The following is a 14978-nucleotide window of genomic DNA, read 5'->3' on the forward strand; positions in this document are numbered from 1 at the left end:
AAATATAATATCCACTTGTTGATTGGGGGTATAAAATGTATATATGCTAATCGAGGTTTACATAAAAAATAATTGAACTATATGTAGATACTTGATTTAGCTTTTATACTTTGGTAGAATGGATAATAAGTGGCTATTGATTTACTGCAAAGAAACACTTTTTTTCTCACAGCCATGAATAAAGAATTTCTCAAGAAACATTAGAACTTACCCTACATGTACAACATACTGCTAAAATTCAATTAAAAATTTATTTTTATGAATATAAGACACAATACTTTCAATGTTTTTTACTGTTTACACAGGATAAGTGTGTAAGAATTTACATTTGTCACCATAACGACATTGTCCTCGGTTGATGAAATGTTTACATGGACGATTATCTATCTCGCCATTAGATTCTGCCGAAACCCATGATGGCTGCTTCTTTGATCTTAGTATAGCTGTGGTCTACAAAAGTAAGAAACGGGTGCAAATTAATTGATATCCTTCCAAAATGGTATTTGCTTCCAGATAATATTGTTTTTAAAATACTGAAAAATATTTAATATATGTTACATGAAAAAAATTAGGATTTTCTATTACTGGGTCTTAGTCAAATACTTTTTTTTTAAATCAAGGTGTACAATTGAAAAACAAAATATTTTTTGTTACTATGAAATGTATGACAAATATGAAGTTGCATGCATTGTCCTGGTAGGTATGACGGACGTACTAGGCGATTCCAATATACCACCCACTTGTTGAGTGGGGTTATAAAAATATATAAAAAAAAATGTTTTCCCATAAGCTAGGTGAAAATGTAGCTAAACAACAAAAGAATGAGTTGATAAAACCATGAAACAGTAAATATTCCTCATTTTCAATGTAACAAGGCCAGAACATTATAAAACATGAACTTTCACAATTTTTTCGAATTGTGCTAGGTATACTCTCACTCATAAAGGAAGTTGATATCAGACAGCAATCAAAATTGCTTACAACTAATATCATATCCAAATAAAGCAATATTCTCAATCCAGCACCAATAAGTTCAACCATTGTACTTCAAAGGAGCTACAAAATAGTAGCCCATGTTAACTAGACATCCCCCAAACAGGACTAATACACCCTGCAGCCTGTTGGACCCTGTATATTTGGGGACCAATGTGGACACAGGATTCATATTGGACACAATTTCTATGGAGGATTAACTAAGCACTTTTGACACTCAATTTTGCTGCCATTTCTGAAACACCCAACTCTTAAGCACAATCAGTACTATTGTTGTTGACAACACAATGACAGAATATGACTGCAAATTTACTTTAAACAAAAATTCCCGACAATATTCACATCCCAATATGGTAATTTAACACCCCTTAAAGTTTCATAACAATCCTGCAAGTTGCCGAGGAGGAGTTACAGACAACACATAAGACCCAAGTTTTGCTAAAATCACTTAAGTATCATTCTGTGTAAGAATTGGGCAATGGGTGGCACATCATTTTCTAAATTTGGGCTTTTATGCCTCGAATACATTCAAAAGATCTAGAAAACAACCAAAAAGCTATTTAAATTTATCCTGAAGCATGTTTTTGACTGCTTATAAAGGGGAAAAGTGCTGGAAAATTTTCACCCCATTTTTTCATATTGCATTTCAACTAAATTTGATCTATCAATATCTTAAATAGGCAAAATTAACTTTGATGGTTGTTTCTGGAGGTCATGAACTATAAATACTTGGATCATGCCATAGAATCCCTGCATTTTTATCCTTAATGTGCCACATCTTATACATGTACACATTTTGCAAGATTCTTAAAAAGAGAAGTACATCAGCTGTCATTTCTACAATTTTTGCCTTAACATAAATTCTTGACAATATGTATATTCCAATATGTAATCTAACACTCCATCAAGTTTCATAACAATCCTGCAAGTTGTTGAGGAGAAGTTGAGGACAACACTTGAGACCAAGTTTTGCTGAAAAATAGCTTAGTTCAACAGCCGTCACTTCTTCATTTTTTGTCCAAACATAAATTCCTGACAGTATGCACATCTCCATGTGGTTATATTACATCCTACAAAGTATAATTGAAACAGACAGACAGAAAACAAGACAGGGTGAAACCTAATGTCCCCCTAAACTTGGTTTGCAGTGTGAATAACAAGGGATGAAGCCTTAGTATTTTAGGTAGGATTCAAAGTGAGGAAAGACAGGACGAACAGTAGAACAGCATGATCACTTAAAACCTCCCACTTTTTACAGAGGTTAATGCAACTTTGATCAACTTTCTTTTGCATTTCTTCATAAAGTCTAAAATGGATGTTTAATACACCTAATGGTCCAAAAGCATGTACCTTGCTATTATCTTCGTCTGGTTTGCTTTTATCTGTAATGGCTTCTGAAAGAATAGATAGTATTAGTACTATATGTACTACTGGTAGTATGTAGAAACAATAAAGATGTATACATAAATATTCCAGCTTGTAAATAAAAGTATCAAAATCTTTACCTAATGTGCTGAGTAATGATAAAGGAATTCAAATTAATATACATACCATTTTTACTTTAAATTTTGATATGTGTAAGACGATACACTCATGATGACAATTTTATAAAGCAAAAGGTAAATCAGTACTATTTCATTATGTTCTGTTTTACAATATTCATGGATAACACTATTTTAGCAAACTTTTATCATAGAAATACATGTAATCCCATTCTGAAATAGTACAAAAATACCTTTAACTAGACTTGGGCATATGAATACCATTTGAACTGTCATTAAGTTTTCTCTTTTTTGACACCTCAGAATCACTGTCAGAATCATACTTAGTACTACCATCTTCTTTAGAAGTCATCTGAATTATAAAATTAAAATTTTAAATTTTCTAACCAGATCAAGATGCAGAAGTTATAGACATGTAAAAATTGCAATAATAGAAAGATGTTGTATGGCATTTACGTGAAAAAAAATATTGACAAAATGAACTTCAGTAATTGGTGATTTTTTTTCATGCAGATTTGGTTTAGCATACATGTACATCAATAATAATGAAATATGCACTAACCTGATTATTTTTCTTTGCCTGTGCCTTTTTCTTTCTTTCGTCCTGTGCCTCTGTTGCAGCTTTTCTAGTAGCCCTAGCCTTTGGTCCCCAGTGAGGTTCAGGATTAACTTGGAATCTCAGTAATTTATCCTTCCTTGATTTAGGATTAGCATCAGGGTGTTCTTCAAAAGATATCTGTGTTATACATTCTTTCTCAAGTAAAGTCTTGGCATGCACATCATCTTTTAATCTTTTCTCATTAACAGGATGACCTTTAATCCATTCTCTAATTACATCCTGTAAAATGTTTTAAAAAAGAGATCCACCATAAAGCAATTATAAAGACATCGGGCTTGTCGCTCGTCTGCCAGTTAAGGCTTGCATTCATTTTTTTCCTTCAAACTGAAGAGTCTTCATCATAATGTGTTCGTACAAATGTAAATCATGACATGATCTTTAAAAAAATTAATAAAATTTCATAATTGTAACAAAGGAATGCCACATGGGGCATCAGTGCTAACATAGAAACATTTTCTTGCTACTTATAATTCACAGAAAATTTATTTATTTTAAAATTTTAAATGTTACCATTAAACTTGAACATTCAAAAGTTCTTTGATAATAGTTGCATGTTAAAAAATAACACAATTACTGAATAAAATATGCTATTGTATATACTGTATATACTGTTCTTGAAAATAAACTGAGATAATGGCAGCAGAACTATACTTTATCACAAATATTAGATCTGGGAACATAAATTCAATTTTATTATTGTATGTTTTAAAATTCATTTAAAATTTTAAAATGTTTTAACAAAATCAATCCAGTAAAGCATAGTGCCCCTCACTCTACTAATGTTAATTAACAAGACAGGTGAAGATGCAGCTACCTTTACAAAATTCAGAACAACAGTGATATACAAATGAAAATCAAGTTTGTGTAAATATGCAGTCAAAAGAACTCATTGAAGATTTACACCACTCAAACAATCTAACTAAAGGTTTTGACAGATCTTTAAAACAATTTTACTCACCCAACAAATAGAGTGAGGAGCATCAGTTTTTATAGAATTTTTCTCTGCATGTGAGAAGGATACTCTGTAACCAGCATTTAACAAAGCAGACCTGCAAGAGAGAAGAGTCAAATGCTTTAACAAATACATGTGAGAGTAAATGCTTCCCAGGGTGTAGCCTAATACAACCCTAGAGGTTGAGGCAAGCATTCAAGCATGATACACATCTGAATTTGGATATTTATATTTCAGATTCACTCAAACATTTTGTAAAACTTGATATATCTAAAATTTCACAAAGCAGTAACCTCTTAAACTTGAAATGTGTACAGTTTGCCATTATTTTAAGAAAAATATCTTGCATTACAAACCTAAATTGAATAAGTTGCATGGGAATACAATGCACAAAAGCAAACATATTATCTGCCTGGAAATAAAATGGTACATCGTGGAGTTCCTCCTTCTGAAGAGTTAACATTCCAATAATCCTGTCAGATGTCCCAAGCTTATCTTTCTCTTTGCTGACACTATCAATAACATTGTCTATAAAGTTGATATTACAGATGGGGTCAGCCCAGACAGGACCACCAATCTGATGTTTACCACCACAATGCTCACATGTATCAGTCACAGGGGGTCCAAATGCTGGAGAATACTTGAAGTTGTCTCCTTTTGTTGGAGTCATTTCACCTATCTTCTGTAATGAGAAAGATCCACATCCACGGCAACTGTAGACCATTGCCATTTTACTGGCTGACCTTTTGACCTTCCCCTGACCTGAACGAACTCTGACAAACACTCTAAAATAGAAGTCTATACTGAGTGAAATTAGTGGTTCTATATACCTAGAGTATCTATTTGCATGTGATTCTATACATTGTAATATTATTCTAATTCCCATCTCATGGCAGAATTTGGTTCTGAGAGACATTGCACCATACTTGGAGTAACAGGTTTCACCAGCATTTCCACATAAAACAGCAGCATCAGTACAGGTGATACACAGTAATCCTCCATCACTTACAGACTGAACTGTTGCATCCAAGAATTGGGATGGACTTCCATATGGGTCAAGGTCAATCACATCGAATCTATCCAGGGCATTTCTGTTCCTGTACATAACCATAGCTGCATCATCACAGCTTGAAGTCAGTATATCTTTTAAATTGTTCTTTTCAATATTCTTATCAATAAAAGACACAGCATTATCATCAAAGTCATTCACTAGCACTGACTTAACACCTGGTATTTCTAAGCCAAATCGAACTGATCTTAAACCAGAGGCTGATAGACCTTCAAGAATTTTCAGTCCATTTTCATGTTTAACTCCTGGTTTTAATGTATCAAAACATTCAGATTTAATTTCATTAACCTGCTTTTGAACCTGCTGAGAATTTTTAGTAGCTTCTCTTGAAAGTTTATTAGAATGTGTTTCCCTAGAGAACTCTGAAATAACAGCTACTGTCAAATCTCTGTTGAATTCCTGAACAGGATTGTAGAAAACATTTTTAGGAAAGAGAACTTCAGCTTTTCCTTCTTTAATGGTATTACATTCTACACTTTCCATTACTTCAGATCTAGGTGTCACACTTGGTAATACTTTTTGGACCTGTACTAGGAAAAGTTGTCTTAACTTCTGAAGCTTCTTTATGATCATGGCATTCTTACATAGATCAAAATCTGAAAAATTAAAAAAAATATCTAAGCCAAATAAAAATCATAGACTGAAGTCTTCAAAGTTGATAATCGTCAAATATTCTATGCCACTGATTTTAGCTTGCTTCAACATTGGAAATGGTATGAATGCAATATCTCTAAAATTGAGTGACTTCTGCTAGAATCTTGGTTCCCTTGACATGATTACTCTTTTGCAACCCTAATCACCCGAATGTTTTTCAATCAAAACAACTGGTTACCAGGAGGTGCGAGTAATGTTCTCCTTCAACAAGTTTCTCTCAAATTTTAGCAATCTTTGGGTCGCTTATGATATTGACCAGGAAACCAGATCAAAATATATATATTGAGGTCCTGATAATGTATAGGGCCTATATAGTCAATTCTAACAAGCCCCTGTGTTTGATTCTGAGACTGAGTAATATTACATTAAGTTTAATGCCATCCGATGATTTCATCTTTTAATATAAAATTTCCGTTCTCATATAAGCAAAAAACACACATAGAACGCATGTGCAGAGATGATTTTAAGAGGTCAACAAACGAAGTGGAAATTGGCAAAATAAGTATACAGTAAAAAGAAGAACCATAATGGTAAAATCCGGATTTGAAATAGTGAAAATCTCATAACAAATGGAAGAAAATCATCCCTGCTTGTGTATGATATTTAAATGGTTCATTTCCATTTCATACAAAGCTGGAATTGATGGTTTTATGGCCTAGATCAGCAGCATAATGTGGTGTAGTAAAATATAATTATGCAAAACATATGCGAATGTAAAGTACTGAAATTACGAGTGCAAGAAGTCGCTAACAATATTAGCGACTTAAAAAGATATGAATTTTCTATTGGCTTACCCATCCATTTTTTCAGCCAACAGTAGTGGCCCCAAAAGTTTTTTTTAGGGTATATTTTTTTAATTAGCACTGTAAGAGTCAGAATTTTTTCTCCCTTATACTCCCTAACTACCCTATTTTTTTCATAGCTATTACAGCAAATAAATTTGTAAAATATATTTATTTTTATGCTCTTTTAGGTCTGGATTAAAAAGTAAACTGCTTTGTGGAGTGCACCTAAATGCACCTGCAGAGGTTGCACCCTGCACAGATGAGGCAAATATGGACACAACTCCGAATTTTGATTATGACTAAATGTTTGACACAGGATAAGATTTTGATCAGAATGAAAATGGTCCATTAACTAAAAATACTTCCAAGATTACAAGGATAGACTAACAGATGGTAGCATTATGTGATTTCTATGGAATAAAAATCTTGTGATAAATTAAAGTTAGACAAATTAAAATCAAAATCCAAAATCAAAGGAATAAAAACACCCATTCACAATTCATGGCATACAGTGGAAGGGTTTTTGAGATTCAGTCCAAATATGGGGATTTGATCCACTTTTGTATGATGAAAGTCCCATAACTCAAAGATGAGATATGAGCTTACAAGAACAAGAGACTCTCAATAGCCTGAATCGCTTACCTGCTCAGTATTGAAAGTATTGCTATATACAACTCTTTCTATCATCAAAATCTATAACAGGAGAAAATTGGAAATATTTTCAAAAGTGCATTTTCAGGGGATACCACTCCATGAATAATAAAGAGCTTTTTCTGAAAATAGCACCAAAGAGAGATCTTATTATAAAGGACATTTTTCAATTTACATTAATCATCAATCTGCCATTGTTTTTTTCAAAACAGGCAAAAACTAGAAAAATCTTCATTAATGACACTTGCAGAGGCCATTACTCTTGAGAGGGTCAACGCTCAACAGATTATTTTGAAATTTGCATCAATGATAGATCTTTCAAAACTGAACAGATCATTTGAAAGATTTTTTCTGAAACTCGCACTATTGATGGATATTGTCTTCCTATAACAGTCTGTCGTTCATACATTTGGAATTGTCAAGCCAGCAGCTATACTTTTCAAGAAAATTACAAAAAAAGCTGGAACAAATCTGTAAAAATTGTATAAAATGGGCATCAACACATAAATTAACTTGAAATTTCAAGGGTAGTTAGATCTAATCAAAGCAAAAAACATAAGAAGCCTTAAATTTCATCTATCTGTTATGTTTTTTTTTAGGTTTTAAGCCAAAATGTATGGTGAGACCCCTATGTTCTAGTAATAATGACCATGTTTTTTTTTGGCAAGTGACAATAACAGATACAATCTGGGGAGTACACATGCTAAGGATGATTATTATTGTGACCACGTTTCATAAAATTCTGTTCAGTGGTTTCAATAATCCCTTTTTGTGCTGGAAACCCTAAAAGGGATTATGGTTTCAAAGTAGAAGATTTTGTTAGATTTTGTTGTAGTTAAGGATGAAGAACTGATGGGACAAACTAGCTACAAACTTGAACCGTCGGCTGAGTAATACACAGCACCTAAAACTGAGGAGGAAGCACACTTGTTTTTGACAGACAATATCTGAGGCAGTGTTCCCTCGTTTTTCTGGATACTTCATCTGGATCCTCAAAAGTGCGGCTATATCCACTTAAACCAATACAGCAAAGTGAGTTTTGGTGAGTAGCCCTTCATTATACATCAATTTGTTAAAAAAAAACGGACGACGACTGATGCCAAAAGATGACAAAATGTCACATGGTCTTATAGTACAAGAGAGCAAAAAACTCCAAAAACTTCATACAGTACACTGTACACAAGCCCAAATTACGTTATCGTAACTACACATGCAAGTCCTTGTAATTGTAGACAACCCTGAATGATATTTTTATCTAAACACGAAATAGTGACATGTCACGACAGGCTAGAACAAAATTCATGAAAATTTGAATGTATGGGATACAACACTTACCATTTTATTAAATCAAGTAGTTCATCGATTGTGCGCTACATGAGAATACAGGACTGGGTTTGGTGTCTGAAGCAATTTTTTTGCAATACCGGAAGCATGTGCAGTGTGAGTAAAAACTTTATCGAGTACGGGTTGGAAATGATTGAATTTAATGTCTAGTTCGTATAATTGACATAAATTTACTGCAGTTTGTTTTATCGATTTGGAGGGAGCCAAAACAAAACTTATTTTTTCAGGAGGAACTTTTAATATGTTGTGGCAATGAATCCGGTATTAGTGTTTGTATTCAGTGGAAAACGAAAATCAGGAAAAGATTATATCACAGGACTTTTGAGTGACAGGTACAACAATCAGATTAATAATTTTGCTTTTAGAGAGGAACAAAACTGTCCGAATTGAAAGACACAAATGGAATTCAGAATAATATAGTGCTGTCTTTTAGAATACAAATATATATATTTTTTTGTATTCAAGAAAAGGTGTGATGGGGCGTACACTCCCTACCCCACCCCCCGAATTTGAAGAAAAAAATGCATGAATTCATGATTATTTCCTTATCATACATCCTTCCCCAATATTTTTACAAAACTGGTACTGCAAAAAAGATTCTTTCCTCGCTTTGCTTTACCTTTTCATCTAATTATCCCATCCCCAAATAACTTGATTATTAGTGAATGAATCTCTTTGAAATTGTAATACAGTGTCATACTACCAAAGAGAGACTGGGATTGATTTTTGGGGTTATGACTTGAACTTTCAAGATATAAAGGGCCTAAAACTGAAAAAAAAGGGTTGAAACAAGCCTTTTCCTTATGTCCATATAATAATATGAGCAAATGGATCTGATATAAACTTTACTACAATGTACTACAGCACAAAAGGAAGAATGGGATTGATTTTGGGTGTTGAATCAATTTTAAGAAAAGGACCACAAAGTGGCCAGAAACAAGTATTTTTTTTTTTAATTTCTGGATGATAACTTGAGTGAAAGTTAATGGACTGCTTTGAAATTACACCAAAAGATGTCACATCTCCACGAGAACTTTTGGATGGATTTAGCAGGTTTTAACTGGAACCATTCAGGAAATAGGGGCAAGAAGTGACCATTTTCGGTTCTGATCAAATTTTTATCCTGTGTCAATCAAAATTCAAAGCTGTGTCAAGTTTGAATGGTGTGTCCATATTTACATCAACTATTACAGGTTTGACCTCTAGGGTCTTACCAAACTGCATCCTGCCAAGCATTTTATTGGTTATTTAGTAAGGGTATTTGTATCATGAAAAGGGGGATTTTTTTTTTACAATAGATCAAAAATACTTCTCCAATTAATTAAAATGAAACTTTTGGAAATTGTATATATCAATATAAATGGAAAGCTGAAATTTTTATTTTCAGGTTTTTGAACTTTTTTCATAACAAGTTTGGGGAGGGGCTTCCATTTTTTTTCACAGTAATTCTTAAAATGCTTCTTCCAATTAAAATGTAACTTTCTGAAACTGTATATATCCATAGTTGGAAATTTCCTTTAATTTGTTGAAAAATTCCTATTTTATGACATTGAAAACATTTGCTGCAGCTTGCATGATGCATCAGAATTTTGTGATGATTTTTGAACCTGTTCTTTTTAAAATCTTTCCACCAATATGTGTTCTTCATCATGTACATGTATTTTTTGTATACATGTATGTTTTGGGGTAATTGGAAAAAAATCTACTTTAAGCAGCTCAGTGATAAGTTTATTATTTAAAAGTTTATTATTTATTATATTGTCTAAGTGTAATTGTGAGTTGCAGGGGCATCATACGTCTCTCTAGGACACAGCTTTGGGTATTTTGGCTTAATAGTTGTGTTAATGTGAATTTGGGGCATCATTTTGTCTAGTTCTTGACTAATTTTAAAAGGATTGTTGTTAGCCAGCCAAATGGATTTTTTATTATTATTTTATTTTTTTAATTTTATTTTGTAAAGATATGTAAATGTGAAATAAGTTGGATACTCTTAACACTATTTCACACATAAACTCTTGTTATTCTTTCAATGTGTGTCTCAGATATAGTTATATGTAATTTTTTTTAGGATTGGAAAAGAAAATTGTAGCTGCATTCAACTTTCAGGACCATTGAAGAAACAGTATGCTTTGGTAGGATTGCTTTTATTAAATTATTAAATCAGTCTATCTTTACAGATCAGGGCGTCACTAGTGGCTTAGTCTAGTTCATGTGTACAACCCAAAACTATATTTGGGAGGACGGGTTTACGCTGCTTGTAAGGTTAATATATTCTAACTAGTAGTTCATAATTATGCTCAATGTCACCTAAAATAGAGTTTTATAGTGTATTGGGTAGATATCTTTTGACAAAATTCCTTCCTTGAACAACAGGATATGGGGTAGCGTGAGAGAAATTTTTTCTTGAACAACAGTATATGGGGTAGATGTCTTGAGACAAAATTCCTTCCTTGAACAACAGTATATGAGGTAGATATCTTGAGACAAAATTTCTTCCTTGAACAACAGTATATGGGCTGAATATCTAGAGACAAAATTCCTCCCTGGAACAACAGTATATGGGATGAATATCTAGAGACAACATTTATTCCTTGAACAATAGTATACAGGGTAGGTATCTAGAGACAAAATTTCTTACTTGAACAATAGTATATAGAGTAGATATCTAGAGACAAAATTTCTTCCTTGATCAACAGTATATGGGCTGAATATCTAGAGACAAAATTTATTCCTTGAACAATAGTATACAGGGTAGATATCTAGAGACAAAATTTCTTCCTTGAACGACAGTATATGGGCTGAATATTTAGAGACAAAATTTATTTCTTGAACAATAGTATTCAGGGTAGATATCTAAGAGACAAACTTCTTTCCTTCAATTTTACAGCACAAATCCTGTCTGTGAGGCACCTTTTTCATATACCAGGTATTTAACAAGATAGATATAACTCTAACATTTAGCCTATGATATTTGTTGTTTTGTACTTGAATTTTAAACAAAGCAACTAATGATTTGAATTGAACATAATAATCCTTAAACTTAAATTTATTTTTTCAGGACCATAATTTAGAATATGAAAAACTGATGGACTCCTCCATCTACAAAGAAAAATATAGAGCAGATATGATAAAATGGGGTGAAGACCAACGCAGAAAGGATCCTGGTTATTTCTGTCAAATAGCCACTAACAGTCAGGATCTTAATAAAATATGGATTATAAGTGATGCAAGGAGAAAAACAGACTTATCTTATTTCACAGAGAATTTCAGAGATAAAACTTATAGTGTTAGAGTTACTGCTAAAGACTGTGTTCGAGAAAGAAGGGGTTTTATGTTTACTCCAGGTAGTTAGATGAATATGCTTTCTTCTTGATGTTTTCACATATATATCTGTAGACCAGTCAATCTTGCAAAATTTGACCTTTACCCTAAATTCATTGCAACAGAAGATTTTTAAGTTGTATTATACACCAAATAAACACAGAAAAAAAAACTAATAAGATGTAGTTTGTAGAAACCTAAAAAAATAAGCTTTTGAAATTTTCTTTGGATATAATAATAGCTCAGTTGTATTCTGTTAAAACTGTAATTCTAGGTAGACAAGAAACTAATGTAAACCAGATATTTTTTTAAAGTTTCAAGCTGTTTTCACTGTATTAAGAACCAATGTAATGTCAATCCTTGTTCAAGTGTTCTGAACTTAGGTGTGGACAAGACTCAGTTATTTAGTTAAGTATGGAACGCCTAAACTGTCTGATGAGATACACATTTGTTTACGTGTTGTCAACTTTATATTACTTGCTGTCGTTTTATAATTACATGTGGTCATTTTGTATTTACGTTATGTAGGAACATCTTTACATTATATCCTTTTGTCTTTACGTTCTGCCATTTCGTCTTTACGTTCTGTCATTTCGTCTTTACGTTCTGTAATTTTGTCTTTACGTTCTGTCGTTTTATGATTACATTTTGTCAACATATATTTACATTATGTGGATTTATCTTTACATGCAGTGGTTTTCTTATAATGTGAGGTTGTTTCATCTTTACGTTATGTCAATCTCTAAATACTTTATGTGCATTTTCTTTTCTTTGCGTGCAGTGATTTCTTCTTTACGTGATGTGGACAAAAATTTCGTGATGACATGTGACCCCGGAACTTTTCCATCCGGTGTAAACTTCAAATCAGTCCGTAAAAGGCAAAATAGACACCACAACGACGATTAGGAAAATGCTGAACAAAATACACTTGGGTAGTCTATCCAGTCACCCTAGAGTGTTTATTCTATAGTAAAAAATAGCTTATTTGTTATTAACGTTCAATATCATCACAGTTGATGACTTGTGGCGATTTTCGTAGTCAGAATATATTTTTTTAATTCCAAAAACATGGGAATTTCGATTCCCGCAAAAATTTGCATAAATTCGACTCTACAAGTTACTGCATGACTAAATTTATTTTCTTCACATTAATAAATCACCAAAACTAATTTTCAAGAAATAATTTTCCAAAAAAAAAAAAAAAGATATTACCCCTACCCCTAGAAAACTGGTCTCAGTATCAAACATAATTTTCATTCACAGCATACCAACACAGTGAATTCATATTTTAGGCATTCACAATTAAGATAATGATTTACTCAACATATCTGATCAATTTAGGCGTGTGAATTTCTTTATGAATTTTCCCTTTTTATGAAAAAAAACACATTATTGTCGCCTACGCTCTTGAAATTAGCAAATATGTTCAATACATCGATAATGAAAGCAATCACCCACAACATGCCCAATGTATGCCGTTTATATGTTAAAAATTAACATTTTTATTCATGTTGAGGTTTTTTTTAATAGGTAGGGGTGGTAATTTTTGCACCAACTTTACTTGGAAAATTTAAAATATTAGTTACCTGGCCGATTTGAAAGCTTAGACACTATACAAATCTACTGTATCACACTAAAGCTTGTTTAAACTATGGTATTCTGAAAAAAAAGAGATAATAACGGGTGATATAGAAGAAATTCTGTAAATTATACTTTTTATGATTTTTTAGTAATTGTAACCCTATAAAAAAATCACACGCCTGAATTGTTCAGATATTTTGGGCAAATAATTATCTTTTAAATTATGAATGTCTAAAATATGAGTTTCACAGTGGTATGCTGTGAACGAGAATTATGCTTGATACTGAGACCAGTTTTTTCGGGGAAGGGGTTAAATTTTAAAACATTTAAAAAAAAATCTTTCTTGAAAATCAGTTAAAGATGGTTTATTAATTCAGGAAATGTAATTTCTATCGAATGATTATTTGAGACTTTTTAGTCGTGTAATATCTTGTAGAGTCGAAGTTATGCGACTTTTTACGGGAATATTGAAATTCCCATTTTTGCATTTTTTTTATTATTATTTTTTGTTTTATAAATTCTGACTATGAAAATCGCCACAAGTCACCAACAGAATCCAAGAAGTATCAGTTGTGAATATCCTGAACATAAATAACAGATACTAGTAAGCTATTTTTTACTTGAGAATAAATGCTCTAGGGTGACTGGATAGACTACCCAAGTGTATTTCGTTCAGCATTTTTCTAATTGGCGTTGTGACGTCCATTTCGCCTTTTACGGACTGATTTGAAGTTGACACCGGATCCAAAAGTTCCAGGGTCACACGTCATCATAAATTTTTTGTCCACATCACGTAAAGAAGAAATCACTGCACGTAAAGAAAAGAAAGTGCACATACAGTATTTAGAGATCGATATAACGTAAAGAAGGAACGACCACGTTATCTGAAAACTACTGCACGTATAGATAAATCCACGTAATGTAATAAAAAAACGACAGAACGTAAAGACAAAATTACAGAACATAAAGACGAAATGGCAGAACGTAAAGACAAAAGGACATAATGTAAAGATGTTCCTACATAATGTAAATACAAAATGACCACATGTAATTATAAAACCACATCAAGTAATATAAAGTTGACAACACGTAAACAAATGTGTATCTCATCAGACAGTTTAGGCGTTCCATAGTTAAGTGTTCATAATGACTGTATTTGCTGATGTGTACTTTTTTCTAGGAGTAGATGATGCCGAGTCTGAATGTGGATTAGATAATGATATTAAATGGAACTTCGCTATCAGTAATAATGGTGATGAAGAACAACTCTACTCAGACATTAACCAGTTGGCTAATATAGCCATGAAACATTTAGGACTAATTACATAGAACCTTATTGCAAACTCTTTACATTGTATCACATCACTCAAATTAAAATACTATTTTCTTAATATTGGAGTTGATTTTATACCCCTACTTCAGAGGCTGGAGGTACAAATGTATATAGCGATCCTGGTGTCCATCCTTTCATCTGTCTGTATGTCCACACCTCAGTTTTCTCAGTTTA

At 32.5% G+C, this 14978-nt stretch overlaps 2 protein-coding genes across 4 annotated transcripts; one reads left to right on the top strand and one right to left on the bottom strand.

Moving 5' to 3' along the window:
• Positions 1-237: 237 nt before the first annotated feature.
• On the bottom strand, positions 238-8678 carry LOC148622654 (tRNA (guanine(26)-N(2))-dimethyltransferase-like). Of its 3 annotated transcripts, none has more exons than XM_088572630.1 (7): positions 8561-8678; positions 4423-5731; positions 4073-4163; positions 3058-3333; positions 2757-2847; positions 2344-2387; positions 238-450 (listed from the first exon to the last, which is right to left on the bottom strand). In XM_088572630.1, the coding sequence occupies exons 2-7, from the start codon at positions 5706-5708 to the stop codon at positions 298-300; spliced, it is 1941 nt and encodes a 646-aa protein (XP_088428756.1). In that variant the 5' UTR covers positions 5709-5731; positions 8561-8678; the 3' UTR covers positions 238-297. The 3 variants fall into 3 exon arrangements, with proteins under 3 accessions (XP_088428756.1, XP_088428757.1, XP_088428758.1); XM_088572631.1 differs by having other exon boundaries at positions 2729-2847; XM_088572632.1 differs by lacking the exon at positions 2757-2847 and having other exon boundaries at positions 8561-8666.
• An 83-nt stretch (positions 8679-8761) lies between these two features.
• LOC148622655 (phosphomevalonate kinase-like) lies at positions 8762-14862 on the top strand. The gene is made up of 4 exons (XM_088572635.1): positions 8762-8901; positions 10638-10701; positions 11628-11913; positions 14652-14862. The coding sequence occupies exons 1-4, from the start codon at positions 8822-8824 to the stop codon at positions 14798-14800; spliced, it is 579 nt and encodes a 192-aa protein (XP_088428761.1). The 5' UTR covers positions 8762-8821; the 3' UTR covers positions 14801-14862.
• Positions 14863-14978: the final 116 nt, after the last annotated feature.

The sequence above is a fragment of the Perna viridis genome, chromosome 3 (assembly GCF_037379345.1).
Source record: "Perna viridis isolate PV_CMFRI_1.1 ecotype Kerala chromosome 3, ASM3737934v1, whole genome shotgun sequence".
Taxonomy (NCBI): Eukaryota; Metazoa; Mollusca; class Bivalvia; order Mytilida; family Mytilidae; genus Perna; species Perna viridis.